This window comes from Drosophila biarmipes, chromosome 3L (assembly GCF_025231255.1).
Source record: "Drosophila biarmipes strain raj3 chromosome 3L, RU_DBia_V1.1, whole genome shotgun sequence".
NCBI classification, from domain to species: domain Eukaryota; kingdom Metazoa; phylum Arthropoda; class Insecta; order Diptera; family Drosophilidae; genus Drosophila; species Drosophila biarmipes.
In genome coordinates, this window is record NC_066613.1 from 24382060 (window position 1) to 24409833 (window position 27774).

Genomic DNA, 27774 nt, shown 5'->3' on the forward strand with positions numbered 1-27774 from the left:
TGACTAATTAGGCAACGACATCGGATGGTGCAGGAAAAACATAAACCTTAGACATCAATTTCCAACAACTAGGCTAGTAATTGCCCAAACCCATAAAGTGCTGACATAAAGTTGAGTTAGTGCACAGGGAATAAAAGCAAGGCCCGAAAACTCTTAAATTGGGAGAAAGAAATTACTGAAACATCAGTTAAAATAGAAAGTCACTGGCTAAAAGTATGCCACAATATTGCCTAGGCTGGAATATCTATGGTTTTTTTTTTTTTTTTTTTTTTAATTAACATCTTTATTTAATATAATCCAGGAACAGATCTAATTAAAGCCTTTAACCTAAATGTTTTCTTAAGTAAATAATCTCTTAATTATAAATTATAATTAGTTTTCAACTTGGTATATAGGAGTAGATCAAATTACGACTAGTTTCAAGTAAATAATATATTCATATTAGTCTCTTAGGAGCAGCCCAAAATGTCTTCTTTTGAGCCTGCGAATTGGGATAGCCCCCTGTAATCTCCGGGCTAGACGATTACGGTGGGTATATCTATGGTACTATTACGAATACAACACATTAAAGCATACTATTAGGCCCATTTTATTTTTCTTGCATACTTTTAGACACATAGTGATTTGGGTGCACTGCAAAAAGTTGTATATATTTTTTACCTAAAGTATAAATTTATTTCTTAAAAGTAATTTTCGTGACAGTTTTAGATGATCAGTTATTTTGCCAGTGCTTGAAGTACTCACTCTGACTCCCCTCAAACTTCCAGACCCAATTCAGTCATATAAATTAATGTGCTGTGTTACGGTATGTGAAAATCCTATTTAATTACCTAGGCAACCAACACCTGCATGGGTCGGTGACCATTTTCATTACGCTGCCTGCCATTCGAAGCGGATCTCAGACAGTCTGTATTGCACTTCATTTCCAATTAACCACGCTGCCATTTAAAGTTGATGTCACCCCACTTGTAGGAATTAAAAAAATGAAAATAACGAATGAATGGAATGGGGAAATTGTTGCAGATAGCTGGGGGAATCTGGTATCTGGTATAGTATGAGATGGGGAATGGATAATTTCACACATCTGTGGCACGTGCAGTGGCCAGACTGAAAGAGCTGATTTAGATTTATGTGGATGGCGACAAATTGCGGGGAAAACTGAAGTGGATTATAAGAGCCGCCGGCGAGCATGAGGGGAAAAATCGGAGGATTACCCAGCTTGAAAGAAAGAAAAGTTTAAGCTGAAATTGCTACGAATATTCAAGATTTTATTTCGCCCACCTTCTGAGAATATTCTACACATTTTCAGAACTTTCTCTCGCTTGACTAAGCCCCTTGAATGACAGCCATTGTTTGGCCAGCAAAGTTGCTCTCTAAACAGCAACAGCAGCGGCAGGAATAACAACTATTTTTTCTAAATTTGTCATGCATCAAATATTGTTTTGTCCATTTCCATAGAGAAATCCCCTGCTTCGGTTCTATGTCGGATTTTCCATTCCCCTTCGCCATTTTGTGGCGTTATTAAAAAGTTTGCAATGCAGCGTTTTCTGCTTTTCACCGCACACCCTCCACATATCATGGCTACATTTTTGATGGTCAGCAGGGAAATGGCTTTCACCTACTTTGGCCTACTTACACTGAACTCAAGTTGATTTTCCTTTTTTTTTTTTGTAAATTTTCCAACTTTATCTGCAGTACCCACATGCCGTCTGGATGGGAATGTAGCAAAAAAAGGTTTGAGTTCTCTTATTAAGTTAGCCAGACCACATATCATAAGCAAGTTGAGCGGTCAACAGATGTTGCCACAATTTTGCCCTGGCAAAAGCAAAAATGTGCAGAAAATGGTAATGGAAAAACCCAGAAAAATCTCTACTTCTTTGGCTCGGCTCGGATCTAATGAAATTAAGCCATTTTAAAAAGGTATTTCAGTAGGTTAATTTTCTGTGGTCTCCAGCAATGGAACTAGCCACTTGTAGTTGGGTTTTTAATGGAAAATGTATACCTTTGGCAGCCAGAAAAAAGTAAGTAAGTAAGGCCTTGGTATTATAGAAATTAATGAATATTTTCTCTGACCTTTTTAGGAATAACTTAAAGATAAAACTAATGTTTGACTTAACCTTCAAGTGATGGACTTACTGTGATTTTCACACCGAATTCGATTAGGATTCGAATTTTTAATAGATGATGAATCCGTTGGCTTACTCTCGCAAGAGGTACAGAAGATCAGAGCCCAAGACCAAAGCGGGTTACGTCTTTTTAATCGTCAAAATATCCGTCCTGGTGGCGCTCTGGAGCGGCTTCACATTCGTGCTGCTGAAGTACAAGTCGGAGGAGGACACCAATTTGATGGTGACCGTGATGCCCAATAAGACGGTCTACAAGGATGTGAACATACATCATGAATCCGTTGAGGTAACGCTGCGGGGCGCCATAAACCCATACCTCACGAATCATGTTGGCAACTGGTCCAACTGCTCGAGCGTTGCAGTGCGTCTGGAGTGGCGTGATCTGGAGAGGAACCAAAGCTATATGCGCTCATCCAAGTGGATAGTGTACATGTCGAACCATAGCAGGAAGATCCACCAGGTGGACAAGCTCTTTCGGCTTTCCCTTGCGGGATGGTATACGCAAGATAGGCTGGCCGAGGATAATGGAAGTTTGTCGTACGAATGGGCCTATGCCAAGACGGTTATTTCCGTGGAGAGCATAAGCCAGAAGCCAGTGGGTCTGCACATGGTGGTGAACACTTCCCCCCTGAAGACGCACTTCAGCATTCTGTATGCCGCCATCCTGATTATCGCACTGTACATAATGTTCATCTGGGAATTGGGGGACCGGACCTTGTGCACCCTGGTGATAACCTGTGCTGCTCTGGCCACGCTAACAATGGTGGCCAACAAACCCTCCCTGGAGTTTATCATCTCTGCGGTGGATTTCGAGTCACTAATGCTTCTTCTGGGCAATATGATCATGACGTCCCTTATGTCGGAGACTGGATTCTTTGACTACCTGGCCTTGGTGGCCTATCGGATCTCCAAGGGTCATCCCTGGCTGTTGATTGCCCTCTTGGTCATGGTGGTAGCCGTGTGCTCCGCCTTCATAGACAACTCCACGGTTGTGCTGCTCTTCAGCCCCTCTGTGGTTCGATTGTGCGAAGCCATGGCGCTGAGTACCACTATGGTTCTGATCATCGTGGCCATGTATGCGAATATCGGAGGATCCGTAACCCCAGTGGGTGGACCTCCCAATGTTATCATATCCACCAATAATGAGGTGGAGGCCTCTGGCCTAACCTTTGTTCGGTTTTCGTTACGCATGCTACCGCCTGCCTTGATTTGCATGGTGGTGACCTTTGTCCTGATCTACTCTACCATGGGCAAAAAAATCTTCATCCTGGACCAGCGTCAGCTCGACTTGGCCCAGAAGAGGCGGGAGGAGATGAGACCCACCTTTGATGTCCAACTAAGGATTGCCGAGCTGAGGAGGAGACAACCCAGGAGAGTTTGGCTCTACCCGGCTGCCAACTACTTCGAGACCCTGGCCACTTTGGAGGCGAGTAATAGGATACGCAAGAAGATGCTACTGGTGCAATCGCTGCTGGCCCTGGGCTTTGCCGCCTCGTGCTTCATCCTGAAATCCGTGCCCTGGGCCATTCCCGGCGCCTCCCTCGGCTGGATATCCATGCTGGCCGCCTTCCTGCTGCTCATTCTGGCCGACAAGAAGGATCTGGGCGAGATTCTGGCCCGAGTGAAGTGGGGCGTCATGCTATTCCTGGCCTCACTCTTCGTCCTCACCGACGTGCTGCACAAACTGGGCCTTATCCACTGGGTGGGCCAGCGAACCATGAAGGTGATAAGAAGAGTGGACGAATCCCACCAGACGTTGGTGGCCATGCTCCTGATCCTCTGGCTATCGGCCCTGCTCTCCGCCGTCATCGACAATGCCGCGGTGGCCACCATAATTGTGAGGCTCTGCATCGACTTGACCTACGATCATCACATGGATGTGCAGCTGCTCCCCATCGCCTGGGCCACCATTTTGGGCACCAGCTACGGGGCCAACGGCACCCTCTTGGGGTCGTGCTCCAACGAGTTCGCCACGGCGGTCGCCAGGGACCATGGCTACGAGATCAGCTTCCGAAAGTTCTTCGTAGTGGGATTCCCCATCATGCTCGTCACCATTGTCATCTGCTCGGTTTACCTGGTGACTGCTCACTTCGTATTTAACTGGCACTAGAGGCCTTACACAAGCTAAAAACAAAAATTGGGAGAGGGAACTATAAGAACTAGTTTTGTTACTTAGCAGATACTGTGTTGTAAATTTTATTAAATTTTTATTTAAATGCTATAAAAATATGCTCTTTGTTATGAATTTTTGATGATTTTTAAGGTTTTTGATTTTTGTAGACATAGTAAAACTTTATTTAAATTTAATTAAGAACCATTTCAGAATACCACAGAATCGCTTTTACTAAAACCAACTATTAAATTTCAGCAATATGTTTGCGGTTTGTTCATATTCTCTACCGAGAGTTTATGGTTTATTGGCAAATTTGTGGGCTTCAAACAGTTGACTGGGCAAATATTTGCTGAAACCATTGAAATGGCCGCTTAGTATACAACGCCAATTTCTGTCATGGCTGGCAAATGCAAATGAGTTTTATTGTTGCCTAGTCAGAGGTCCCAACCAAGTTTTTGGCACCGACAAAACGAGTGCATATGGAAAGCACATATCTGAACTGGGAAAAATATAATACTAAACATTTTAAATATTTTAAAATTTTTTTTAAAAGACTTTTTAAATTGCTTAATATTTTTGTTATTAAAAAATGTGTTACAGTATAGATTTTGAATCTTTATTTATTGTTGTTTGTTTTGAGAACTTTTTTATAATTAATAAAATTTGTTTATTAGAGAAATTTTTCCGAAACTTATAAATTAAGGAAAGATACTAATCCTAATATTTTTTCTATATATATTTAAATTGGTTTTAAATGATATTAATACAGTTAATATTATCCTACTAATTTCATTATTCGTTTTATATTAGTTTGAATTGGTTTTCAAGGCAAAATAATAAAAGTGTAGAATTCTTTATATCGATAAGTGAAAAATTGACTTTTCTAATATATTTTTCTCAGTGTATAAGCGCGTACCGATGCACTTGCACGCACATATGGGCGTATGTATATTAAAACGCATTTTCGCCGGCGTCTTTTGTTTACCAAATTGAATTTTTCATTACCGCCTGACCAAGTGTTGTTGTTGGGCTGTTGGCGCTGCCCTGTGCTGCACTTGGCGGGGCTGGTCTTTTGGCCGCCCTCCACCAAGGACCCCTCCGGCCCATCCTAACACTGGGAGAGCACACACGCTTTCGGTTTATAATTGGATTTTGATTCGTTTTGCATAAAAAGTATGCTTACACCCAGACGCCAGACTATTCGGTGAAAACGCGCTATATGTGTTCGAATTTTATGGCTTCCACAGAGGCGTCGCTTTGTCCAGGGCTAAAAGCGAGAAGAGAAAAAGTGCGTGACCCAGTCGCCACAATATCGAAAAAAAAAACATCTGGAGCCCCCTTGGAGCCCAGTCTGCTCGTTTTCCCTTTTTTCCCGATTGGCAAATAATTCGACTGCATTTTTACTGGCCGCATATAGTATGGCTTTAGTATTTATTGCATGTCCACACAAAAAATCCGTACGTGTATGGTATTTGTCAATTTACATATTGAATTTACAGGCGATGCTTATGCAGCTTCATTTGATTGGCACAAATAAGTCAAGTTGCGAAAGTCGAGAAAATGGGCATATGAAACATCAGTTTCTGGCCATGCCAAGCAGCTGTTGTTCGGTTGACTTAGTTTACTTTATTGGGTCATCAATTGGGATTTATCGGGATCAGCAGTTTAATATTTGAGTCAGGGGAAAGCAGAGAGGCTGGCAAAATGTGTGATTTGTTGTTGATGCAGATATCAGGATAGGCAGCTTAAATAAATTCATTTAAATGGATATTTCTATTTATTTTAATTTTATTACTTATATAATACTAGGCTTAGTTGGGGTTAAACCCCAATAAGATAAAGTGTTTATTTTTAATGCAGGAAGAATGTCCTTCCCAAAGGGACGAGAGATGCTTTACCCTTCGCTGTTAAACCAGCTAAATTATGGTCAACTAAAAAAATGAGTTTACAAGGTTCCGGAACAAGTGGCTCGTAAGCCGGGTTAATCTCTCCATCGTGTTGCCACTTACCACTTACCCAGGCCTGACCAGTCCATAAATCTACCCCATCCCCTGAGGTGGTCACCGTCCAGGGCGCACACCTTCCCAAAGTTCCATTGTAGGCGAAACCCCAGCCGGGGCATATTTAATCTTTTTTAGACCAAGTCGAGATCGGGCCCCGACATGCGTGCTTTATTGGCCATAATCCCGAGGAGGAGCAGCAGTCGGACCACGCGGCACTTAGCACTCCTTAAGTTTTACAACTTCACGCTCAATCAGACGCTGCCAACGGCTGCAGGCCATAAAAAGTAACGCCCGAACTTGAAACATTAACCCCAGACAAAGTCAAGTGCGGAAGGATTTTTTTATGTATCTTAAAGGTAGCGTAAAAATTTGGGTTGGGTTCTCTCGTGTTTTTTTTTTTGGTCTATTGTTGTGGTTGTGGTTCTACAGCCAGAAAGTAAATAAATACTCCCGGGCATTGGGCTGGCCCAGATCCCCTTTGTTTATCTCTGAAGCAGCCGAACACCTTTCCTCTTGAAAATTTAGGCATATTAACGATGGCAGAAGTTATGCTATAATTTAGGAAATTATTTTGTGTGCATAAAAAGCTCCCCAACTCCAAAGGCAATAAAATTAATGTATTTAAGTCAGATTCAGGAAAATACATTCCATTTATTATGACTTTGTTTATTGCTCTAAAGTTCTTCCGTTTTTTTTTTAACTCTTTTCCTTGTGGTATAAAGTTTAATTGATTTTTTATTGCCTAAAAAATTTCCTTATCAGTTCAGATTAAAGAACTTCAACACATCCATATAAAACTAAACATTATAATGGAAAATTGTATTATGAAACTATTAACATAATACAAACTTAGCAGTTAATATATACTTAAAAAGAAAAAGTTGACCTGTCAGGGAATTCAGCGAGTGACCTATCAAACTTTCTATTTTTCTGTTTTTGTTTTCGTCCTTCGGTGGTTAACTATTTTCGGTTTTTTAGGACTGACCCCTCTCGTGTTTCCCAGGGCAATGCTTTCACACAAATTATTTTATTTTGCGTCGGCAGATATAATAAATTATGGCAACGGAAATCAAAAGGCCACTTCAGTGACCGAGTGTGGCAACCAGAACAGACATATTTTGCTACCCATTCTATTATCCAATACCCGGATATATAGTTGCCATGGCCGGGGCAGAGGTTTTCCACAGGGGGGTTACGTTACCGGGATGATGGCCATAATAAAGCATAACGAGCTTCGAGGGGGTGGTTGGGTTGTCTCGAGATTGTTGCAACCGTAACAAAAACAGCAGCAACTTGGCCCGGTTGTTTGCTTTGTTTTATGGCTAATTTTAGACAATTTATGAAGTGTTGGTTATGCTTGATAAGAGCCTCAAGCGGAAGCAACAGCAGCAGCAACAACAGCCAAAACAATAACAATAACAAACTGCGGAACAATTCATGCAAATGAGCTCCGCTTAAAGTCCTCGCCTGGGCACATTACGCATACGCCCCGTAATGCGCGACAAATGATAAAGCCGCGTAAGCCGCTCGCAGAGTTTCTATATATATACACGGCTGTATCTTCCTGCCCTTCAAGGGGTATAAAGTTATCACGGCAGACATATGAAGTTGTTAATTTTCAGCAGCAACAAAGCACAGCACACAGAGTTCAAGATGAAAAAGCGGGGAACATAAAGAATGTCTTTTCACAAGAGTTGTTGACAAGAGTGGCTGACATCTTCATCTGAATGTATTTACGTGGGGTTTCCCTAATGATCCCAGGCGGGAAGCAGGAAAATAAACTTGATAACTTGAGAGGGGTAATTAAAAATTATACGCGGAAATCCGGGTGCATATTGGGGTAAATCATAATGTCTTTTAAGGTGTCTAAAAGTATGCTATAATATATACACAAAATCATAAGAAATAAATAATGACATAAAAAATTCACTGAAACATAAGATTGTAACCACAGATATAATTAAGGTTTTGAATCACTTTTTAAGGTGCCTTAAAGTATGCAACAATTTATATACATCGACTAATTTAATTCGTTGCATTCTTTTGAGTGTCGAACAAAAAGAGGTTTTGAAAACTACCAAAATACATTGAGTTTTAAAACCTCTTTGAAAGTCTTCTTAAGGTATGCAGCATTTTATAAAAATATAAATTAATGCGATTTCAAAAAGATTATAGTTTGCCCTTTGACCTTCACAATTAAAAAATCAAAAGCTATGTAAGCCACATTTTTCATTGATTTGTAATTAAATAAATCCAAAACACAATATAAGTGGTAATTAAAAGGCTACTGCGGAAATCCAATTCTGGGAAAAGCGAGCAAATGAATGAAAATGAAAATCAGTAATGCAATTTCCAGCACAACCACATTTCAAATTAGCCACAGCTCGACATTTACTGTTTACATTATTAAAAGTAATCAAATATTATGCCCCCTTCGCAAAATGCTCCAAAATAGAGATGGACGTTGGCCGAAAGCGAGACGCTTTAATTATTCAAATGAAATTCTAAATTGATAGGCAGCAGTTGGCAAGTGTTGTGTGTTCTCGCCACTGGAGTGGCGAGAGTTTTGTTTGCCCAACCATTGGGCATTTTCAAAACTTTATTTGTCTGGCTGCTGGCATTTTGTGGCATTTGCTGTGGTCCTTTAGGAATTTGTGCCCCCAGAAATACCTCAAAAAAGCGACAAGCATTAATGTGGCAACAGCTTTAAGCTGGAAATCCGCTTACGTCGAAGGGTCTGGACCGAAGTCAACGAATGCCATCAACTTGTTATATATTTTTTATGGTCCTTTAATAGAGTCATAAAAGTGCATTGTTTTGATCGCCCTCAGACTGGAGAATGTTGTGAATTATGCGGTATTTTATTAATGGCCCACTGACACGATAAGCTGGAGATGGCTATTGATTTATGGAGGTAGGTCGACTATGTAAGCTGCATTCCCATTCTCCATGCCCATGCACTCGCATAGTTGGAAATCCAATTAAAAGTATTTCGCCAAACAGCTATTCGGCTTAATGAACTATTTCCTCCGAGTGGAAGTCAAGCAGCTTCAGATATCTCAAAGCATACACCGAAAGAATTTATCTAACTAATAACTAAATACTTTATTTATTTAAAATGTGACATAAATGGCATTAAAATTTTGCCAGGGTATATGTCTCCCAAAAATCCTGTTAAAACAAACTATAAAATACATATCAATTCTCGTATCTCGTATTTTTCTTATAAAATATTGAGATTAAAAAACACCAGAAGTATTTCCAGTGGAAATCCTTTTTCAGTGAATAAGTGTGTTTGATTTGTACATGGTCCTTTGAGAACTGGCCTCGAAACAAGTTATTCAAGACCAATCGATGCGGTAGCGGATTGAAATTAATTCCGTTTCACAGACTTAAATTCAGCATTTGGTTCATTGAACCGCAATGCAAACCTTTCGCTCTTCGAGGAGAAAGAAATCTCGGTGATGTATCCACTATCCCGATCCCGCCGTGGGTCACTCCAACACGCGCCAAAGTTTGGTCAACTTTATAAATGCCGCACCCGTGCCCCCCGTTTTATTCCCATTTGGTTTCTGCCCTCTACTTAAGCACGCGCTGGCAAGTAAAATGTTTCGGCAACTTTCAACTTTGACATAATGCAAATTATTTGATTTCATTTTATTATTTGTTTATCTCAGCGACTCGCCCATCTGCAAGTTTGGTAAGTGTTTAATTTGGTAAGGTCGTGATGGCGGCCAGTGGGAGGATGAGGACCTGCCATACATTTTAATAGCCACGGCACATAAGCCACTTTGCCGGGCGGCGTGGAATGGAGCAGTCGTGGTCATGTCAAACCACAAAACAATTTAAGTTACAAACATTGGAAACTTTTCTATTTGTCGCAGCAACAAATTCGCAACAGCCAAAAGTTTTTGTGGATGGAGTTGTCGGGGAGCGGCCAACTTTTGAGCTGTTTTTTTTTTTTTTTCCTTTTATTACGAATTTTTGGGGCAACATCCTGGATTCTCCACAACACTACCGGGCGACTGGCCATGCCCCATACGCCCCGTGGGCGAGACTCGTGTCTGTCAATTGCCGCTGGCACACAGGGCGTATGATTGACATCGCCCCTCGCAACGCACAGGCAAGAACGAATTCAATGATTAGCTCACTTGAGTGCACCGCTCATCCATTGACTTCCACTTATATTATGGTGCTTCATTTAATATGTTTGGACGTTGATTAATTGTCTGTTTATATTGTGTTGTGCTTTTCGACTTGGCACAACAGATGTCTTCGATAATTACATTGCAGTTGAGTTAACAATTTATCGCAATCTACTCTTATCTCAAATGGCGGATTCTTGAGATTTAATAACTAAAAACTCGAGGCCTTTAATAAAATAATTGTACAAATTATCTGGAAAAAAAATCATTTCAAAACTTTCGGATTTCCCTTTGAACTTAAATGTTACCTCAGGACGCGAATTCTTGAGATCTCAAGACGCAAATACTTGAGATTCGTTTTTTAAGATTTTGCGGCTTGGAATGCAGTAATTTGTAGTTAACATCTATGTCTATGAGCGAATTCTTGAGAGTTTGGGGCTTGAAATACAATAATTATCTAAAAATGTAAAATCCTCACACAGGAATTAAAAACTTTCACATTTTCCTTTGAAGTTTAAAGTTAAATTTATTAATTAATTTTAAATCAGTTATATTTATAATGTATACATATATAATTTTTACAGTTCGTAAAGCTAGCTCGAAAATGTTTTTTTTCTTTTCCACTATCCACAAATTTTCACCACTTTTACCATATTGGATTTGGATTATTTCAGGGTTTTTTAAAGTTTTTGCTCTGCTGGTAATTCTCAAAAAGTAGTTTCTGAATATGGCTCTAATACAAGGTATAAACGCTGCCCAAAGATTACACATATGGGTGAAATCGAGGACGTGGCGGGGGTTTTTTCTGTCTGTCTTAAAATATCATACAACTTATGAACTCTAAGCGGTTAAAAGATTAGGAATTTAACAACAATTGTAGCTAACATTTTAATGATATAACGAAAGTTAACTAAAAGTGTGGAAAAAGGGCCGAAGCTAGAACAAAATAGGTATATTTCACTCGAAAATTTTCAAATCCTCCGTTCTGGCAACAGGGCAGCAGAGACTAAACCGAGATATATTAGCAGCAGGAGCAGCTCCACAAGGGAAAAACACAAGTATTTCCAAACATCTTTTCGTGGCATCCTTCTCCTCCTTGTCGGGTTGAAATAAAAATCTTGAAAAAGAAATTTGAGATGCTTTCATTAAACGTTTTTAATTAACGTGCAAAGCAATAGCTCTGTGCAATATGTAGGTATACATTGCTTAATTAGCTTAAATGTTTTAAGCTATAAAACAAAAATGTTAATTAAATGAATTTCTACATAATTTATTATAAAAACTTTCAAGTTGATGATGTCTAAAAGAAAACTTGAATATGATCTTAGCATTAAAAAAATGAATGCTTGAAAACATGCATACGGTGAATATCCACCTAGTTCCACCAGCTGTCGTACATTTTATAGTCTAAACACAGTTTCGCACCTGATCTCGTTACAGAAGCTCAGCCAAGTCCTGCTCCTGGGCCAGCTGCTCCCGTTCCCGCTCCCGATCCCTCTCCTGGATCTCCTTTAACTCTCGAGCCCCCCGCTGCTGCTCCTCCTCCTCCTGCTGCTGCTGCTGTTGTTGCTGCTGCTTCTTGCGGTGCTCGTAGTTAACCAGCCGCTGACCCACCAGATACTTATCCACCTTGATGGAGAGGTACAGCTTCTTCAGCTGCTTAATCTGGAACAAAACGAAGCAGATGCTTCCCACCACAATGAAACTAACAGGGTAAACGAGTCGGGCGATGGCGTGCCGCGCATAAGCGTCGGCTATGAAAATCGGGAACATCATGTGGGCCATAACGTAGGGAGCGGCCAGAGCCAGGCCAAATGTAGTAACAACCGGCACCGCCAAGTCCCGCATCACAAACTTCAAATCGAAATCGCGCAATCCATCCATGTAGGCGCGCTCCAAGGCCCGTTTCAAGTGCCAATCCGGACCCATCAAAGTCAAGGCTATGGCTATCTTGCTGTACAGCACTCCGAGCGCCCAATCCTGCCACAGGAAGTGAATAGGTGTCTTGCGCAACGGAACGCGTAGGGGAATCACTACCACCAGTTCGAGTAGCAATCCAAATAGCAGTGGAACAAGCACGAATATTCCGAGCAGTGTTAGAACCGGTAGGGCATATTGTAACGCCACTCGTGCCCAGTGCTTTAGTTTGCTGACAATAGCCGCGCGTCCCTGAGGCAACAGGGTGACCACCACGGCCACTCCGCGGCAGACAATCAGGCACAGGTAGCCACCAATCTCAGCGGTGTATAGCTCGTGCGAGCGCAGCAATCGCTCGCTTTTCCTGGCTCCTTCCGCATCCAATGGCGCTAGGTTTCCAGCCACTTCTACTGCTCCTGCTGCAGCTGCCGCACCAGCTGCCTTCTCACCCGGCTGTCCAGTCCAGAGCATCATCAGTCGCCGTCCAATGTAGACGGGAACCGTGAGTGTCAACATGGCCGCACATACGATGGACAAACACATGAGCGATAGGAGGGCGCACAAACGCAAGGCGAACAGCGAGGGCTTGTCGTACGGCTGGAAACCCACGGGTGCATCGCGCTGCATGATGGCCTGATGGGCTGCAGCTAGATTCCGTGGGGCAGGCGCCGGTTCCACTGGCGGCGGCGGCGGAGGCGGCGGTGGTGGTGGCGCTGCAGCTCCCTCAGCCTCGCCCTCCTGGTTGTCATTCTCACCAGCGGCATTCTCCACACCATCTTCGCCAGCTGCGGGATTCTCTGGCTCGGGCTCTGGTGCTGGAAGTAGGTAGCTTCGAATTCCCAGCAACCAGGCCACCGCTGTGCACCAAATGCGTAGTAATCCCTTTAGCCAGATGCGTGTTTGGGTCTGCTCGAAGAAGCCCGGCAATACAATCTGTAAAGGGGACGTTTCAATAGCTTGAAATAATCAATAAAACGCAGCTAAAACTCACCTGCAGGAGCAGCAATTGCAGGCTAAGATCGTTGACCTCTGCATCGCCACTCAGCGCATAGGGCAAGAAGTTGGGCCAGGCGACCTGCAGAATTCGAATGGGCAGCCAAAGCATCAAAAACACTGCAAAGCCAAAGATCATGGCCGAGGCGACCAAACGACGTATGTGCCTCACAATCGGTACATGGATCATCTCCTGGATGGGACTGAAGTCCGGATCGTTGACATTGCGGAATATCCAGAGCACTCCCGGCCGAAGCACCTCCCGCAGCAGCGAGATGAAGGCGGCAAAGTAATAAACATAGACCATGCCAAACATCCAGTGGACAAATAGAGAGGTGCCCGGAGCAGCCTTGAAGCTGGCCTTGCGATCCTTCAAGCTGGCATCCAGCAGGGGCAACGAGCAGATGTCCAGCCACCAGCCGCAAATAAGCGGAAGTACTCCGATTTCCACCACTGAGAGTAACGATACCTTGACCACAATGTAGCACAATCCAATGAACCAGCAGACTCTTCGCAGCCGGAAAACTCTGGCGAAGAAGTGCAACACCACCAGGGTCAATCCGATGCAGCAGTAGCCGAACAAGGTGGTAATAAGGCCGTGAAAGTGCAGCAGTGGCTTCTCCGGCTGCAGCAGATCCATGGAGCTCAGTATAAAGTTACCCACACAGTAGGGACAGAAGGCGAAGGTGAAGATGAACATGGTGTTCAGCGAGATGATCCAAAAGACGTGCTCGAGGAAAACCAGAGAGCCATCGAGCCCAAGGAGGCGCTCCCAGGTGAGCTCCTCGGCAGCCCGATCCCATTCCATGGGATTCCAGTTCTGTTCGTCGGCATCGGCGTCCACGGCAGGAGCTGCGGCCGCTGGAGCTGCATCCTGAGCCTGGGCTGCCGCATCCTGCCCCTCGTTGTCCGCCGCGGCCGGCGCTTCATTATCCATGGGCACATCTTGCGGCGCATTATCGGCATTGTTGTTGTCATCCTGGGGCAGCAGAGGAGCCGCCTCTGCAGCAGGAGCTGGCGCCGGATTAGCAGCCGCTGCCGCCTGCAGAGGGGCATCCTCTCGCTCCAGCCAGTCGGGTCCGCCGCCATGGAGGATTTGCTCGCGCAGCCAGACCAATCCTATAAAAGATAGCAGCGTGCAGGTGACCACAAAGCAGCCGCGAAAAGCATCCGCTGCGAGGTTCTCCATGGAAAAGATGTCGAAGGGCAGCGTCAGAATCATGTCGAAAGAGCTGGCCCGGAACAGGTAGCGGTAGGTCCTGTAGGCGGATAAGGGGACCACGCCAAACCAGGCCATACCCACCAAGGAGTAGTGAAGCCAGCAGCGGGCGCCCTCCAAAACGGCGGACATCAGTCCGACCAGGACATCCTTCAGCGGCAGGACGCGCGGCATGTCCGGGGCGTAGATGGGCTGGAAGCTGAAGCGGTAGCCGCACAGCTCGCAGTACTCCTTGTGCGAGTAGCGCATCCATTGCATCAGACAGTCCTGGTGGATGTACTTGATGGAGCCCGTGCAGATGCACGGGTAGAAGAGCGGCCTATCCGGCTGTGCCTCGCAGCGGCACACGCGGCAGATGTCGCCCTGCGACAGGTCGTCCATCCCGATCTGATCCTTGTGTCCTTGGGCCTTCTTCAGTTCAACCGAAGAACAGAAGTTCCATCGGCCATTTGCGCAATTCGCTGGGCAGTTTCGCTAATTGGCCCGAGGTGGCTGGCCGTTCCAGCCGATTCTCCCCGCTTTGTGAACCACGCTTTTTAAAATACCTGATGTGTGCGGACCGTTAAGCGAGCCTAACACTTGAATTTTAACCGATAACTTTATTATTACGACAAAACAAAATATGCAGCTCACTTCACAAAAAAAGTGGCCAGGCGGAGTGTGTGCACACCTCGAAAATGGTGAAAATCGTAGCGACAGAGTTGCCACCTAGTTCGAAACAGCCAGGGAACGGAAACAGTCACGATTTAAATTTTTGGTTGCAATTATGAACTGAAATAACATTGTCAAAAAGCCCTAACACACGCTTTTGTAAGCAAATTCACGCTCACATAAAGAACCGCTAAAACAAAACCGACGGGGGAGGATTTCGCGTCTTTTTCTGAAAAAATAAGCTACAAAGGAAATTTAAATATCATTTCAATTCTACCATTTGGAATGTTTCAGAGTCCGTTTTATTAGAAAATGGGTTAAATATTATATATGAAAAAACTGATAAAAGTAACAGTTCCCAAAACAATGAGTACACACCTTTCGTGGAATACCGAAACTGGCGTGATCTGGCAACTCTGCAGGCGGTGTTGTTGTGATTCTCTTGTCATTATTTTGCAATCAATTCTCAAAGTATTTCGCAGTTTTGCACTCGAGAAAAAGGCAGAAATAGGCAATGCAGCGACAGATGATAAATATCCTGGGACAGACGACGCGCCGACTGGTCGGTGGTCAGCAAATGCGCGCGTTGTCAGTTTCCTCGCAGCGCCAGGAGATCTTCAAAGTCCAAAGCGCCGAGGATTTCGACAAGAAGGTGAAGAACAGCCAGCAGCCCGTGATTGTGGACTTCTTTGCTACGTAATTTGGTTTACAAATATTGTGGTTCTTCGCTCATAAATGCTTTCGTTTTAAACCAACAGATGGTGCAACCCCTGCAAGCTGCTGACCCCCAGAATCGAGAGCATTGTGGGCGAACAGGCGGGTTCCATCAAACTGGCCAAAGTGGATATAGATGAGCACAGCGAACTGGCTCTGGACTACGATGTGGCCGCCGTGCCCGTCCTGGTGGTGATGCAGAATGGCAAGGAGGTGCAGCGCATGGTGGGCCTCCAGGATGAGGACAAAATCCGCGCCTGGGTCGCCGCCGCCGTCAAGCAGGCCAAGTAGTATCTTAAGCCCCAAGATTACCAAAACAAAAAATGAAGCCAAGCTTTAAGTTAATTCGGACCTTCGAAATAAATGTTTATTTACCCAGTTGAAACAACAAAAGAGCTAGAACTACAAACTACAAAACTAAATGGAGAACCAGCCTGGAGTGCCGGGTCGCTTCTTGTTCCTGTCCAGAAACCTGCGGAAGCCTTCCTTCGATTCATCCAGCGACTTTTCCTCCTTCTCCTGCCTCTCGGCCTTTTCCGCAAAGAAATCGGGGAACACAAAGGCCTGCTCCCTGGGCTGGAAAGGGCGGACATTATAGGTAGTCATCCATTAAAATATGACTTTGTACAATCCCATACCAGTGTTACATAAGCCAGCTTCACGTCGTCTTTCTTGGTGATGTATCCGTAGGCCTGATCCTTCTTGGTCTCTCCCAGGGCGATGCGAGTGCGCACGTCCACCACTGGCAGTTTGTAGATCTTCTCTAGGTAGCTGCGCACATCGTATTTGGTCATTTCCATCGAAACCGAAAAGGTGACCACATTGGGCGGCTGCTCCTCCGCGGGGCGGACCAGCTTCATCCAGAAGTTGGGCAGGAACACGCGCAGCTGCGGGTTGCCGCGCTGGTAGATGGGATACCACCTCGTGGACATGGTGGCTCACGAATTCTTGTTTTTATTCAAGTTTTAAGAAATTAAATTAATTGTTGTGCGTTCACAGAATGCACTAAAAAACGACAGAGATTTGGGGTTGGAACAGGGGCGGAGCAAAGGGGGTCCGGTGTTGAGTAGCCACCGAGTAAGATTGTTAAGCAAAAATATAAATAATTTAAGTGAAATATAGAAAAATATAACGATTATATAATGCAAATAAATGATTATAAATTAGAATAATAATTTCATATTCAGCGCCCTTTGAAACATTTATGCTTACGCCCCTGTCAAACCACGTGGGTTGTCCAACACTTGTCGAGAACAGCTGATTGCCCAAACCACAACAATTTTTAAATGTGATCCGGCTGAAATCGACTAGGAAACCCGCTCGAAATGGTTAAAATCAGGAAGAAGGAGGCGAAGAAGAAGCCCTTGACCCGCAAGGAGCAGAGGAAGCAAAAGTCGGAGGTCAAAAAACAGAATAAGCGACTTTATCACGCCGGCAAGACTAACGGTTCTCAGCGCGTGGCCGCGGCGGCAGAGGCGTCGGCAGCGCAGTCGCTGCAGGGCAAAAACAAGAAGAAGAGAAGGAGCAAGAAAGTCATCCAAAATCCAGATGAAATTCCCAAGGAGCAACTTTTATCCGGGGAAATAGCCAGCGATGATGACGAGTCCATCGATTCGGACTTCAGTGATCCCGAGGTTGATGCCTTGTTGCCCAAAAAAGCCAAAGTAGAAGTCTTCGAGCCGCTCCAGGGGAAGAAGGCGAGGAAAGGAGGCGCCATCCAAAGGCAAGATGAGGAGGCGGCCCGGCGGAAGGAGCTGCGCCAGCAGAGGGAACTGGAGAGCAAGTCCAAGAAGCAGCGGCTGAAGCAACTCCGCCTGGAGAACGAGGAGGAGGACCGCGAGATCAACAAGCTGGAGAAGAAGCTGAAGCTCAACAAATCCAAGGACAAGAACCGCCTGGTCAGGAAGATGTTCAACGATGGCCTGGACTACCTGCTGGACTTCGTCCTGGATGACGAGGAGGAGAAGCTTAAGTGGGAGGAGAAGCAGGAGCGCAAGAAGCGGCTGAAGGAGCAGCAGGAAAAAGAGGAGGCGGGCATGTGGAGCGATGAGGAGGAGGATGAGGAACGAGATGAGCCCCACGATAACTTCCCCGACGATGACAGTGGGTCAGAGGAGAATGACGATGATGAAGACCTTAGCGGAGATGAGAAGCACAGCGAGGAGGAGTCTGAACAGGAGGAGGAGGCACCCAAAGGTGAGTTAATAATGATGGAACCCCTTTAGTATGTCACCAATTAATCCCTGCCAATCCTTTCAGTTAAGGAGGACATCTACGGACGCAAACGCGATGCCGAGGGCAACATCCTGCCCGATCCCGTGGAGCAGGAGGCCTCTGCCGCCGGCCAGAAGTACATACCGCCACATCAGCGAGCTCTGATGGCCGCCAGTGCGGGCTCCAGCGAAAAGCAGGCAGAAATTCTGGCCCGCCTTCTAAAGCAATGCAAAGGGCTGCTCAATCGTCTCTCCGAGGCGAATCTGCACAAGATTGCAGCTGGCATAGAGGCGCTCTACATGAAAAACTCCCGCTACAACATGAACGAGACCCTGACCAAGTTACTCCAGGAAGCCCTGCTGGGCTCCACGCGAACCAATGAGCGAATGGTGCAGGAACACATGGTGCTCTTGGCCTATCTGCATGCCCAAATAGGCAGCGAGATTGGAGCTCATTTTCTGCAGACCTTTGTAGAGCTTTTCGATGGCTATGTAAAGGATATCGCTAGCCTGGAGGTGGAGGACAAGCGGTTGAATAACCTAGTGCTAGTGCTCTGCTACATGTACCTCTTCAAGATTTACGAGCTGAGCCTGCTGATGGAGCTGATAGGCAAATTGGCCGATCAGCTTTGCGAGAAGAGTGTGGAGTGCCTCTTGCTGATCTTTCAGTCCATCGGTTTCCGCCTGCGCAAGGACGATCCATTGGCTTTCAAGAACATGATGCAAAGAGTTCAATCGCAGATTGCCACTGCTCCACTGGAGCTGAAAGAGAATCCTCGCCTGCGTTTCATGGTGGACATTCTGAATGCTGTCAAGAACAACAACATGCAAAAGCTGCCTCAATACGATCCTGAATTGGCGGAGAATCTTCGAAAGCGTCTGAAGGCCATGTTGAAAAATGATCGTTACGTTGTGACTTTGAACATAACACTGGAGGATCTTCTACGTGCCGATAAAGTGGGAAAATGGTGGATCGTGGGTTCTGCCTGGACTGGAAATCTCGACGAGATGGGTTCCGCCAAGCAAAAGCAGGATAAGAACTCAGCCAAGTCTGCAAATGGAGGCTTCGCCGATAAGTTACTGGAGCTGGCCAGAAAGCAGCAGATGAACACAGCTGAAAGGAGGAATATCTTCTGCATCATCATGAGTGCCGCTGATTATGTGGATGCCTTCGAGAAGATCCTCCACTTGGCTCTGAAGGATCAGCGGGCGGTGGCCTATGTGATCATCCATTGCGCCCTCAACGAAAAGCGGCCCAATCCCTACTACGCTCATTTGGCGCTCAAGTTCTGTCAGTTCAATAGAAAGTATCAGCTGGCATTCCAGTTTGCCAGTTGGGACCGGATCAATGATATCGAGAAGCTTTCCAGGCCACAGATTCGCAACCTGGCGAGTTTCCTTCAGCAAGTTATCCTAGCTGCTGGTTTGCAGCTCTCTGTGCTCAAAGTGGTCGACTTTATGCAGCTGGATAAACTCAGCTTTTACTTCATGAAAGAGGTGATGGTGAGGTTACTTTTGGCGCCAGATGAGCGGGAAGTCTATCAGACCTTCGAAAGAGTAGCCAAAAACACCAAGCTACAGCAGTTTAAGCAGAGCATTAGGCTCTTCCTGCAGCACTTCCTTTTGAAGGAGGATCAGCTGGAGAAGCTGAAGCTCAAGGAGGAGGAGCAACAGCTTCTGCAGCAACGCGTGGATCACCTGGACCAGCTGCTGGCCTATGTGGACTTGTAAAAATAAGTAGAGTTAGAAGGCGACCTTTCTAGCTTGTAAAATAAACGTATACCTTAGGATCCCAATATATTTTACACGTTTTATTCAACGTATATAAAACTATGTTGTCTTAAAATAAGTTTCCCGCTATATACCTAAAAATAATATATTTTTTTTATCAAAGACAACTTGTAAATAGAAAGGCGTCTCTTTATTATCTACGTTCAAACATTAACAACTATCATAAACAACTAGTCGAAGCTTTGGAGGAGATCGCGTGCCCGCTGGTAACGCGTGGACTCGATTAGTTGCTGCCGCTCAGCCTCATCCTCCAGCTTTTCGCCCTCCTTGTCCAGTTTTTGAATCACCTCCTCGGCCAGCTGGCTGATCTTTGAGCGCGCTGCGCCCTGGGAACTAGCCAAATACTCCAGTGCAATGGGCCACAGCTCCGCATCGAGTTTCTCCTCATCGAAGGCGGTCTGTTGGATGGAAATCTGCCGCAGTTTGTTGAATTTCCACTCCTGGCGGGATTCCTTCCATTTCATAAGGTATTCCTTGTTGATTTTGGCCTCCTTGTTGGAGTTCTGATTCCTCTGGGCCTCGAGGCGCTGCTGGTGCTTCTGTTTCTTCTTTTGGCGAACGGTGACCACCGCATTGGCATTTTCCGGACGAGCAGCCTCCCTAAGTTGCGCCTCCGTTGGCTGGGAATCCTCTTCGTCGTCGTCCGAGTTGGATTCCTGCTTGCTGCGCTTCTTCTTAACGGGTTTGTTTGCCTCCTGGGGTTGTTTTCTCTTAAGGGGTTTCTGTACGACATCGCCCTCATCTCCGCTGGGGGCCAACTGCTCCTCCGCGGGGTTTTTCTTGCTGCGTTTCTTGGTGGCCAAGGTTTCCTCTCCCTTTTGACGCCTCTTGGAAGGTTTATCTGAAAGTACTGGATGTGACATATATGGTAGATGTGGATATTAAGCCAAATTCACCTGTTACAGCTGCCTGTTGCTCCACCTGTGGCTCCAGAATCAGACTTTTGTTGGCCACCTCGTCGTCGCTGGCCGCATGTTCCGCATTCTCGGCCGCTTCGTGCTTGCGTTTCTTGCCCTGGCGCTTGGCCTTCTTCTCCAGCTCAGTGCGGGCCATTGCAGCAGCGTATTGATTGGGAATTAACTCAAAACACCGAGTTGTCAAAGAGAAAATTGAAAAAATCTTTTGAAAATCTCAGCAAAATGTGTTTGAGCGCTGCGGAGCTGCCACAGGGTCAACTGCACCGCGGTTTACCAACACTGCAAAGTACCCAGTCTGGCAACTCCACCAACATATGACTTGTCACAATCAATCCGGCAACGCCCACAAACATTGCCAAATTTTAGCTTTTGTTTAATAATAAATAAATAAGTAAATAAGCAAGCCATAATTAATATAAAGTGCATTTCGCTTGTGTAAGGCATCGCCTAGACCGCCATCTCTATTTTAAACGAAATTCCGACCGATTTTAAATGAAATATTTGCCATGCTAAGCTCGCGGCGCGTAAATAAAACTCGTGTGATAGTTGTAATTAATTAAAATAAAGTCATCAAGTAGTTAGCTGGGCTTCAAATAAGGTAAAGAAGAATAATAACTAATGAACAGGTAAGTTTTCTACGCAAATTATTCATTTCCATAATTTATCTGGCGGCAACAACAACAAATCCAACCGGCAAAACGCAACTGTTTACTTGCGCGCGTGTGTGTGTTTTTGACAGTGCGTGCGTGTCTGTGTGTCAGCGGCAAACATAAATCGTGTTTTCGGCTTTAAATCGACAAGGGAAAATGCAGCTTTATCTTTGAAATTACAAAAAGGATCGCAAATGGAAGGAGGAAAAGTCGGGAGTCCTGAAACAGCTGTTGTTTACTAGGAGGAATGGGAGGAAGGACTTTAAAATTCAGCTGTATTAGTATAGGTAAGTGTAAGCCGCCAAAACCATTTACCGTTACAAGCCAATGCAATTACACGTAGAACCGTTTTTATTTTCAAATTATATTACAGGGGCGGACTCAAATGGGGGTTTGGGGGCTACATTTCCAAAAGTTCCATTTCCAGGGGCGGATTCAGGTGGGCGGATTTTTGGTTTTTGCATTAAAATTAAAAAGGTCCATTATTATTATTTATTATTATTTTTTTTTATCTATATTTTTCGTTTTGTATATATAAATATTTCTAAAACAACATTTTTGAAAATATTTAATGTCAGCACCTAACAATGTGGACTATAATTAACGCCTGCTTTGTTCGCTGTCACATACGACATGGAAACAATATTCGGATCCTTCGTGGTCACATATAAATTATTGGAATACTCGACTTTTCCGCGTGTTGTCGCATACCCATTAATAAAGCGGCTTCTATTAAGCTCTTCTTCTGGAATATTTTTCACTGGCGTCAACTCAATACTAACTATACCCCTTGGGGAAACGCTTCCGGGAATGGTTATGGGCTCAGCAAAATGAACGAGCCCATAGGTAGTCTCAGTAGCATCAAATAGGCCAACTGGAAATACTATATTGATATCTCGCATTTTTTTCACTTTCCGATGTATAACAAACACAATTGGTAGAAGTACTAGAGCGACTGAGCCTAAAGAAAAGAAACTGATCTCAAGAGCAGAGTATTTCCTATCGGTCGCTCTCGAATAGTCCCACATGGGACCGTTCCACACCATGCCTCCGCTGGATCCGTCCTCGTAAAGGGCCACCACCGCCTTGTTCAAATCAGCGGCCTGTGTTTCGAACCGGAATTCCTGCTTAGATGCTGGCACAGGCTCTGATTGTAATGCCTTTCGATCGTCGCAAATAAAAGGACTGTTGGAGGAGACGGAGCACAAGATGACGATGTACTCGATTAGCTTATCCACATCCTTCGGTGGCTTCCAGATTAGGGTTTTGCGCTCAATATTGTACCACAGGTCCTGTGGTTGACGGAGCTCAGAGTTGGTCAGCACTGGGACTTCCATCTTCGAGCTGTTTTCCGATTGACCCACGGAGTTTTGGCTCCAAATCAAAACAGTGGCCGAAAGCGTGGGATCCCATTGATGGAAAACCGCGGAGGTATTCGTTTTGGATAGCGCCTTTTCACTGGAAATTATATATTTTCGAACATTTTTGAAACACAAATATGTTATATCTTTTATGCATACCCTGTTTCTGTTTCCACAATGTACCCTAAGTCCAGTTTGTTAAACTCCAATTCCTCCAACTCCGTCCAAAAAATGTGAAGATTCTTTTTGTCCGGATCGTAAAAAAAGCCGGGAATCAACTGCGGTGGTCGTTCCGGCGGAGAAGCCTCCGTATGGATGTTGAGTGCAAAATAATCCCTCGTCCATGGAGTATTTTCGCCTCTGTAGCGACGCCACGCGCGCAATTCGAAGGGTGGTTATTGTAGCGGGGTATACGGAAACAAATCTCATTCTCGTGATATTGTCTAATGGGCTCGAGCTCCTGCTGCACAATTCGTGGATCCCGCGGCACCAGCAGTAGTTTCCAGTCATGCTTCTCATAGAAACCATAGTGTAAATCTTCAATGCAGGTTAAGGTGCCTCTCCTTTTGGTGATGATCGACCAATTGTTCGGCCAAGGCGGCACTTTCATTTGGGTTCTACTGAGGTGAAATATTTGCTCCTGTACATCATTGTTACAGTTCAGTTGCAGGACAAAGGTGTGGTTTAAGTTCTCTGTGGTGGCACTCGAATATTTCGTGGAGCACTCAATCCGAGTCCCCACTGCCTGACACCGGTGATTGTTGGCATTGTCCAGGTTGAGAAAGTATTTATTGGACTCCCACAGTGCCCTAGAGCCCAACTGGCTGAAGCTGCACACCACCACCAATTCGTCGCCTTTGCTAATGCACTCAAAGTCCTTGACATTTAGCTTTGGTATCACTGCAATAACTATCCAGTTATTATGATCGTCCGTCCGGCATAAGAAGGAGTAGAATCCTCCCTCTTCCGGGGTGTTTAGGGTTCTGTGCATAATGGTAAAGTTGTTCACGGGCACTGTGTCCAACCTATCGCCTTTGTTTGAAAATAGGAAATTCTGCTGCGTTACGAAGGAGGCGTTGTAGGAACAGAACACATCGAAAGAATCTCCACCGTACACTGTTTCTGGCGCAACATACAACTTCACTTGGAGTTGGTTCATACCCGGTGTACCGCTTAAGCCACTTAAACTATTTGCCGCTGCAGCAGCAAAAAAGCACGTCAACCAAATCATGGCGCTAGAAACACAATGTGCTCACTAAATTTGATTTTTTTAAATTTCGAACCCTTATCTCTTAATTTGATTCAGCCACATAGGTCAATATTATCACATATTTTGGGTGGGAACAATTTGAAACATTTAGTGGAAATGGAAAACAACGACCTCGAGATACCCATTGATCAGTCCACATTAAGGAAACTTATCAGTAAGAGTTACCTATATATATTTATTTATAAATATTTTTATTTATTCTTGTATGAAAAGATTGTGAGAAAGAGTACTAAATGTTCTACTTATTAGATACGTTTAACTAAATGCAACACACCCGCTTATTTTAAGAACAAGGAATACTTTGAAAGTACTGTTTTCAGTGTTAGTACTCAGTACTGGGGCTCTGGAGTTCGCAGGGCATGATTTTGATTTCTGAATTTCTTATGTATGGTAATTTTGCCTGGATTCGCGCCTGACTTAGTATCAGTAAGCATCAGTATGTAGCTTAAACAAAATCTATTGTATTGAATTGTTTATTATAACTTTAAAAGAAAACTTTCATCGTTGTTTATGATCAAATTATTAATCTTAAATATATATATTTTATTGAAGAGTATTTTTCATAATATCTGGTCTATAAAGTATTTTGACTATTCATAACTAAGTCTTACAGTGCGTTCTCGAAGAGTGGTGTTGTCCACGGTGACATAAGACATAGAAACAACAATTGGTTTTTCCGTGGCTACATATGAACTAGGTGCAATATCTGGTTCTCTCGTGGGCACATACAAGCTGGATTCAATACTCGGCTCGTTCATTGTCACATACGAACTAGGTACTTTGAGGTCTTCCTCGGGAATGATTTTCATCATAGTAATTTTAGTATTAACTATACCTCTTGGAGGAACGCTTCCAGGTATGGTGATGGGAGCAGACGGTTGGGTCAACTCATTTTTCACCTCAGTACAATCGAACAGGCCAACGGGAAATACTATATCAATTTGACTCATTTTCTTAAGTTTCCGAAACAAGGCGGCTATTATAGGTAGAAATGCGACGGCGACTGAGCCGCCAATATAGAATATTTCTTCACTACCCGAGGATTTCGACTCGCCCGTTGTACTATCGGTGAAGCTGGGACCGTTCCACACCATGCCTCCGCTGGATCCGTCCTCGTAAAGGGCCACCACCGCCTTGTTCAAGTCAGCTGCCTGTGTTTTGAACTGAAATGTCTGCATAGATGCTGGCACAGGCTCTGACTGTATGGCCTTTTGATCCTCACAGATAAACGTTATGTTGGAGGATACGAAGCACCAGATCACAATATACGAAATAAGCTTATTCACATCCTTCGGCGGCTTCCAGGTCATGGTTTGGTTTTCTTTGTGGTACCACAGGTCCTGCGCTTGATGCAGCTCAAAGTTGGCCAGAACTGGAACAATTAGTTTCGAGCTATTCTCCGACTGACCCACAGAGTTTTTGCTCCAAACCAGCACAGTAGCCGGATGCGTGGGCTCCCATTTATCAAATATGGCGGAGCCTTCTCCTGTGTGCAGCGCCTTTTTACTGGAAGTCAAAGAGTGAGTTGATCTTAATAAACAATATCAAAGCTCCAAAGAAAACAATTAACAAAAAATGTACATTTTCTAAAACCAGAAGGAAATTATACATATATACTTGAACAGTCGAGAATATTCCCCTTTCTGCTTCTCCTCTATAAAGTTACTATAAAGAAGAGAGATCGCTATAAACGATGGTCTCGACTATCAGATACCCACTCAGGGGAGTGCGAGAGAGACGGAGATATGCAATCAAGAAAGAGACTGTTGCCAAGATTGCACACTACGCCACCTAGCGTTGAATTCTTATAACTTTAAAATGAATGGTAAGAAATGAATAATTTTAAGCAAGTAGATGGATATTAATAACTTACGCATGATTCAAAATCTTCTGGCTAGACAGACTTTAGGGTTGTGGGTGTGATGCACACGAATCCCTAGAATCGGCCAGCCTATTACTATATAGCTCTTATAGTTTACAAGTTCTGAACTTTTAAACGGACGAACAGACCGGTTTGGAAAGACAATATAAAATGTATATTGTAAATATTATAGTATATGCTTACCTGGTGTCCGTACGCACAATGTAGGTTAAGTCAGAGTCGCCAAACTCCAGACTGAACATATGGTGCCAGAAAACGTGGAGATATTTCGTATCTGTTTCGTAATAGAACACATCGCTCAGTAAGTACGGAGGTCTGCCAGGCCGATAAGTATCCGTGGTGAATTTGACGGCGTAAAAATCCCTGGTCCATGCGTTATTATTATTTTCGCTCGTGTAGCGACGCCACAGATGCACTACAAAGGTCTGGTTATAGTAGTGCGGCGTTTTGAAACATATCTCATCCATTCCCCTTAAAAGTCTTCTGTGAATTGGTCTGAGCTCTTTCTCCAAACCGACTCGTGGATTTTGCGGGAACAGCATCAGTTTCCACTCGTATCTATCATAGTATGCATAGGATCCAAAATCAACGCATGTTAAATGGCCTGGTTTTTGGCTGACTATGGGCGGGCTTATCGGCCAATGCGGCACTTTTATTTCGGCCCTATTGAAGCGAAATATCTGCCTTTGCAATGTGTATCCGAACCGCATTTCAAGTGTGAAGGTAAGGTTTGGCATCTCTGTGTCGGTTAAAAGGTACTGATTACTGCACTGAATTCGATTTCCCATCGATTGGCACTGATGATTTTCGCCACCATCTATGCTGAGATAGTATTTGATGGATTCCCAAAAGCCCCTAAATACCAACTGGCTAAAGATGCATTCCGCCACCAATATGTCGCCGCGACTAATGCACTCAAAGTCCTTGACATTAAGCTTTGGTCTCACTTCAATGGCCCTGGAAAGTTGGGTTCGGTCATTAACGCATATAAAAATCATAATTCCCCCTTCAGGCGGTGTTTTTGTCACTCTGTGCTTGATGGTGAAGTTATCGACGTGCACAGTATCCAACTTGTGGCGATCACTAGAAAGTAGAAAATGGTTCCCCTCTCCACGACACGGCTCGTAAGAACAGATCAGCTCAAAGGGATCTCCGCTTAACACCCGTTTGGGATTGGTGTACACATTTAAATCGCGATCGCAAAACGCACTCAAACCACTGGCTGCCGTAGCTATTAGAAAACACGTCCACCAAACCATGTCGCCAAAGAACTAATGTGCGCTAAGCAATCTCGTTTCAAATTCCATGTGCTTATTACTGAATTTGTTTCAGCTGCAGTATTCACTGATATCAAAATTTATTTTTTATTTTTAATAAAAGAAACGAGGCGAAAACATATACGGGCGCCTTGGGGAATAGATGTTATAGAACTCGCGTCGAGCTTGTGAAAAAAGACCAAAGTCCCGGGAGTATAATTATTAGTCCCAATCAGCGAATAACATCAAATGTTATGCCAAGTCGTATTTTGAACAATTATTGAATAAATTAAAATATACAAGTAAATATAAATGTTAATATTTTTAGAAAACAATAAATCTAATCCGATTTCTCTTGGAAATTGCCATTTTTAATTATTTATAAAAAATAAGAATCCAAATATTTTTTTTAAAACTTTGTTGACCTTCAGTTTAATCAGTGAAGTGATGAAGTCATAACGCATTTTTTTGTAAAAAGAAACTATAAAAATAATTATACAAGCTACTTCCTCATCCAAAATCCAAATTTCAACGAACCAAATAATCTGAAAAT

At 44.1% G+C, this 27774-nt stretch overlaps 8 protein-coding genes across 8 annotated transcripts; 3 read left to right on the top strand and 5 right to left on the bottom strand.

Annotated features, from left to right (window-relative positions):
* The first annotated feature begins 2184 nt into the window (after positions 1–2184).
* Positions 2185–4283, top strand: LOC108034639 (P protein). Its single transcript, XM_017109577.2, has one exon. It carries the CDS (start codon positions 2185–2187, stop codon positions 4234–4236), a length of 2052 nt encoding a protein of 683 aa, XP_016965066.1. The 3' UTR covers positions 4237–4283.
* A 6604-nt stretch (positions 4284–10887) lies between these two features.
* LOC108035343 (E3 ubiquitin-protein ligase MARCHF6) lies at positions 10888–15199 on the bottom strand. The gene is made up of 3 exons (XM_017110928.3): positions 13296–15199; positions 11813–13237; positions 10888–11504 (listed from the first exon to the last, which is right to left on the bottom strand). The coding sequence occupies exons 1-2, from the start codon at positions 14895–14897 to the stop codon at positions 11822–11824; spliced, it is 3018 nt and encodes a 1005-aa protein (XP_016966417.1). The 5' UTR covers positions 14898–15199; the 3' UTR covers positions 10888–11504; positions 11813–11821.
* Positions 15200–15580: 381 nt separating this feature from the next.
* Positions 15581–16274, top strand: LOC108034522 (thioredoxin, mitochondrial). The gene is made up of 2 exons (XM_017109446.3): positions 15581–15863; positions 15926–16274. The coding sequence occupies exons 1-2, from the start codon at positions 15682–15684 to the stop codon at positions 16170–16172; spliced, it is 429 nt and encodes a 142-aa protein (XP_016964935.1). The 5' UTR covers positions 15581–15681; the 3' UTR covers positions 16173–16274.
* Positions 16217–16903, bottom strand: LOC108034521 (39S ribosomal protein L23, mitochondrial). The gene is made up of 2 exons (XM_017109445.3): positions 16520–16903; positions 16217–16457 (listed from the first exon to the last, which is right to left on the bottom strand). The coding sequence occupies exons 1-2, from the start codon at positions 16811–16813 to the stop codon at positions 16299–16301; spliced, it is 453 nt and encodes a 150-aa protein (XP_016964934.1). The 5' UTR covers positions 16814–16903; the 3' UTR covers positions 16217–16298.
* A 231-nt stretch (positions 16904–17134) lies between these two features.
* LOC108035455 (nucleolar MIF4G domain-containing protein 1 homolog) lies at positions 17135–19892 on the top strand. Its single transcript, XM_017111094.3, has 2 exons — positions 17135–18077; positions 18141–19892. The coding sequence occupies exons 1-2, from the start codon at positions 17207–17209 to the stop codon at positions 19823–19825; spliced, it is 2556 nt and encodes an 851-aa protein (XP_016966583.1). The 5' UTR covers positions 17135–17206; the 3' UTR covers positions 19826–19892.
* A 101-nt stretch (positions 19893–19993) lies between these two features.
* Positions 19994–21069, bottom strand: LOC108035456 (uncharacterized protein C7orf50 homolog). The gene is made up of 2 exons (XM_017111095.2): positions 20782–21069; positions 19994–20726 (listed from the first exon to the last, which is right to left on the bottom strand). Exons 1-2 carry the CDS (start codon positions 20936–20938, stop codon positions 20056–20058), a joined length of 828 nt encoding a protein of 275 aa, XP_016966584.1. The 5' UTR covers positions 20939–21069; the 3' UTR covers positions 19994–20055.
* Positions 21070–22398: 1329 nt separating this feature from the next.
* LOC108034470 (uncharacterized) lies at positions 22399–24044 on the bottom strand. The gene is made up of 4 exons (XM_050885773.1): positions 23184–24044; positions 22973–23118; positions 22496–22910; positions 22399–22413 (listed from the first exon to the last, which is right to left on the bottom strand). The coding sequence occupies exons 1-4, from the start codon at positions 24042–24044 to the stop codon at positions 22399–22401; spliced, it is 1437 nt and encodes a 478-aa protein (XP_050741730.1).
* A 629-nt stretch (positions 24045–24673) lies between these two features.
* On the bottom strand, positions 24674–27224 carry LOC108034471 (cytokine receptor-like). Its single transcript, XM_017109355.1, has 2 exons — positions 26149–27224; positions 24674–25589 (listed from the first exon to the last, which is right to left on the bottom strand). Exons 1-2 carry the CDS (start codon positions 27222–27224, stop codon positions 24674–24676), a joined length of 1992 nt encoding a protein of 663 aa, XP_016964844.1.
* Between the last annotated feature and the right edge of the window lie 550 nt (positions 27225–27774).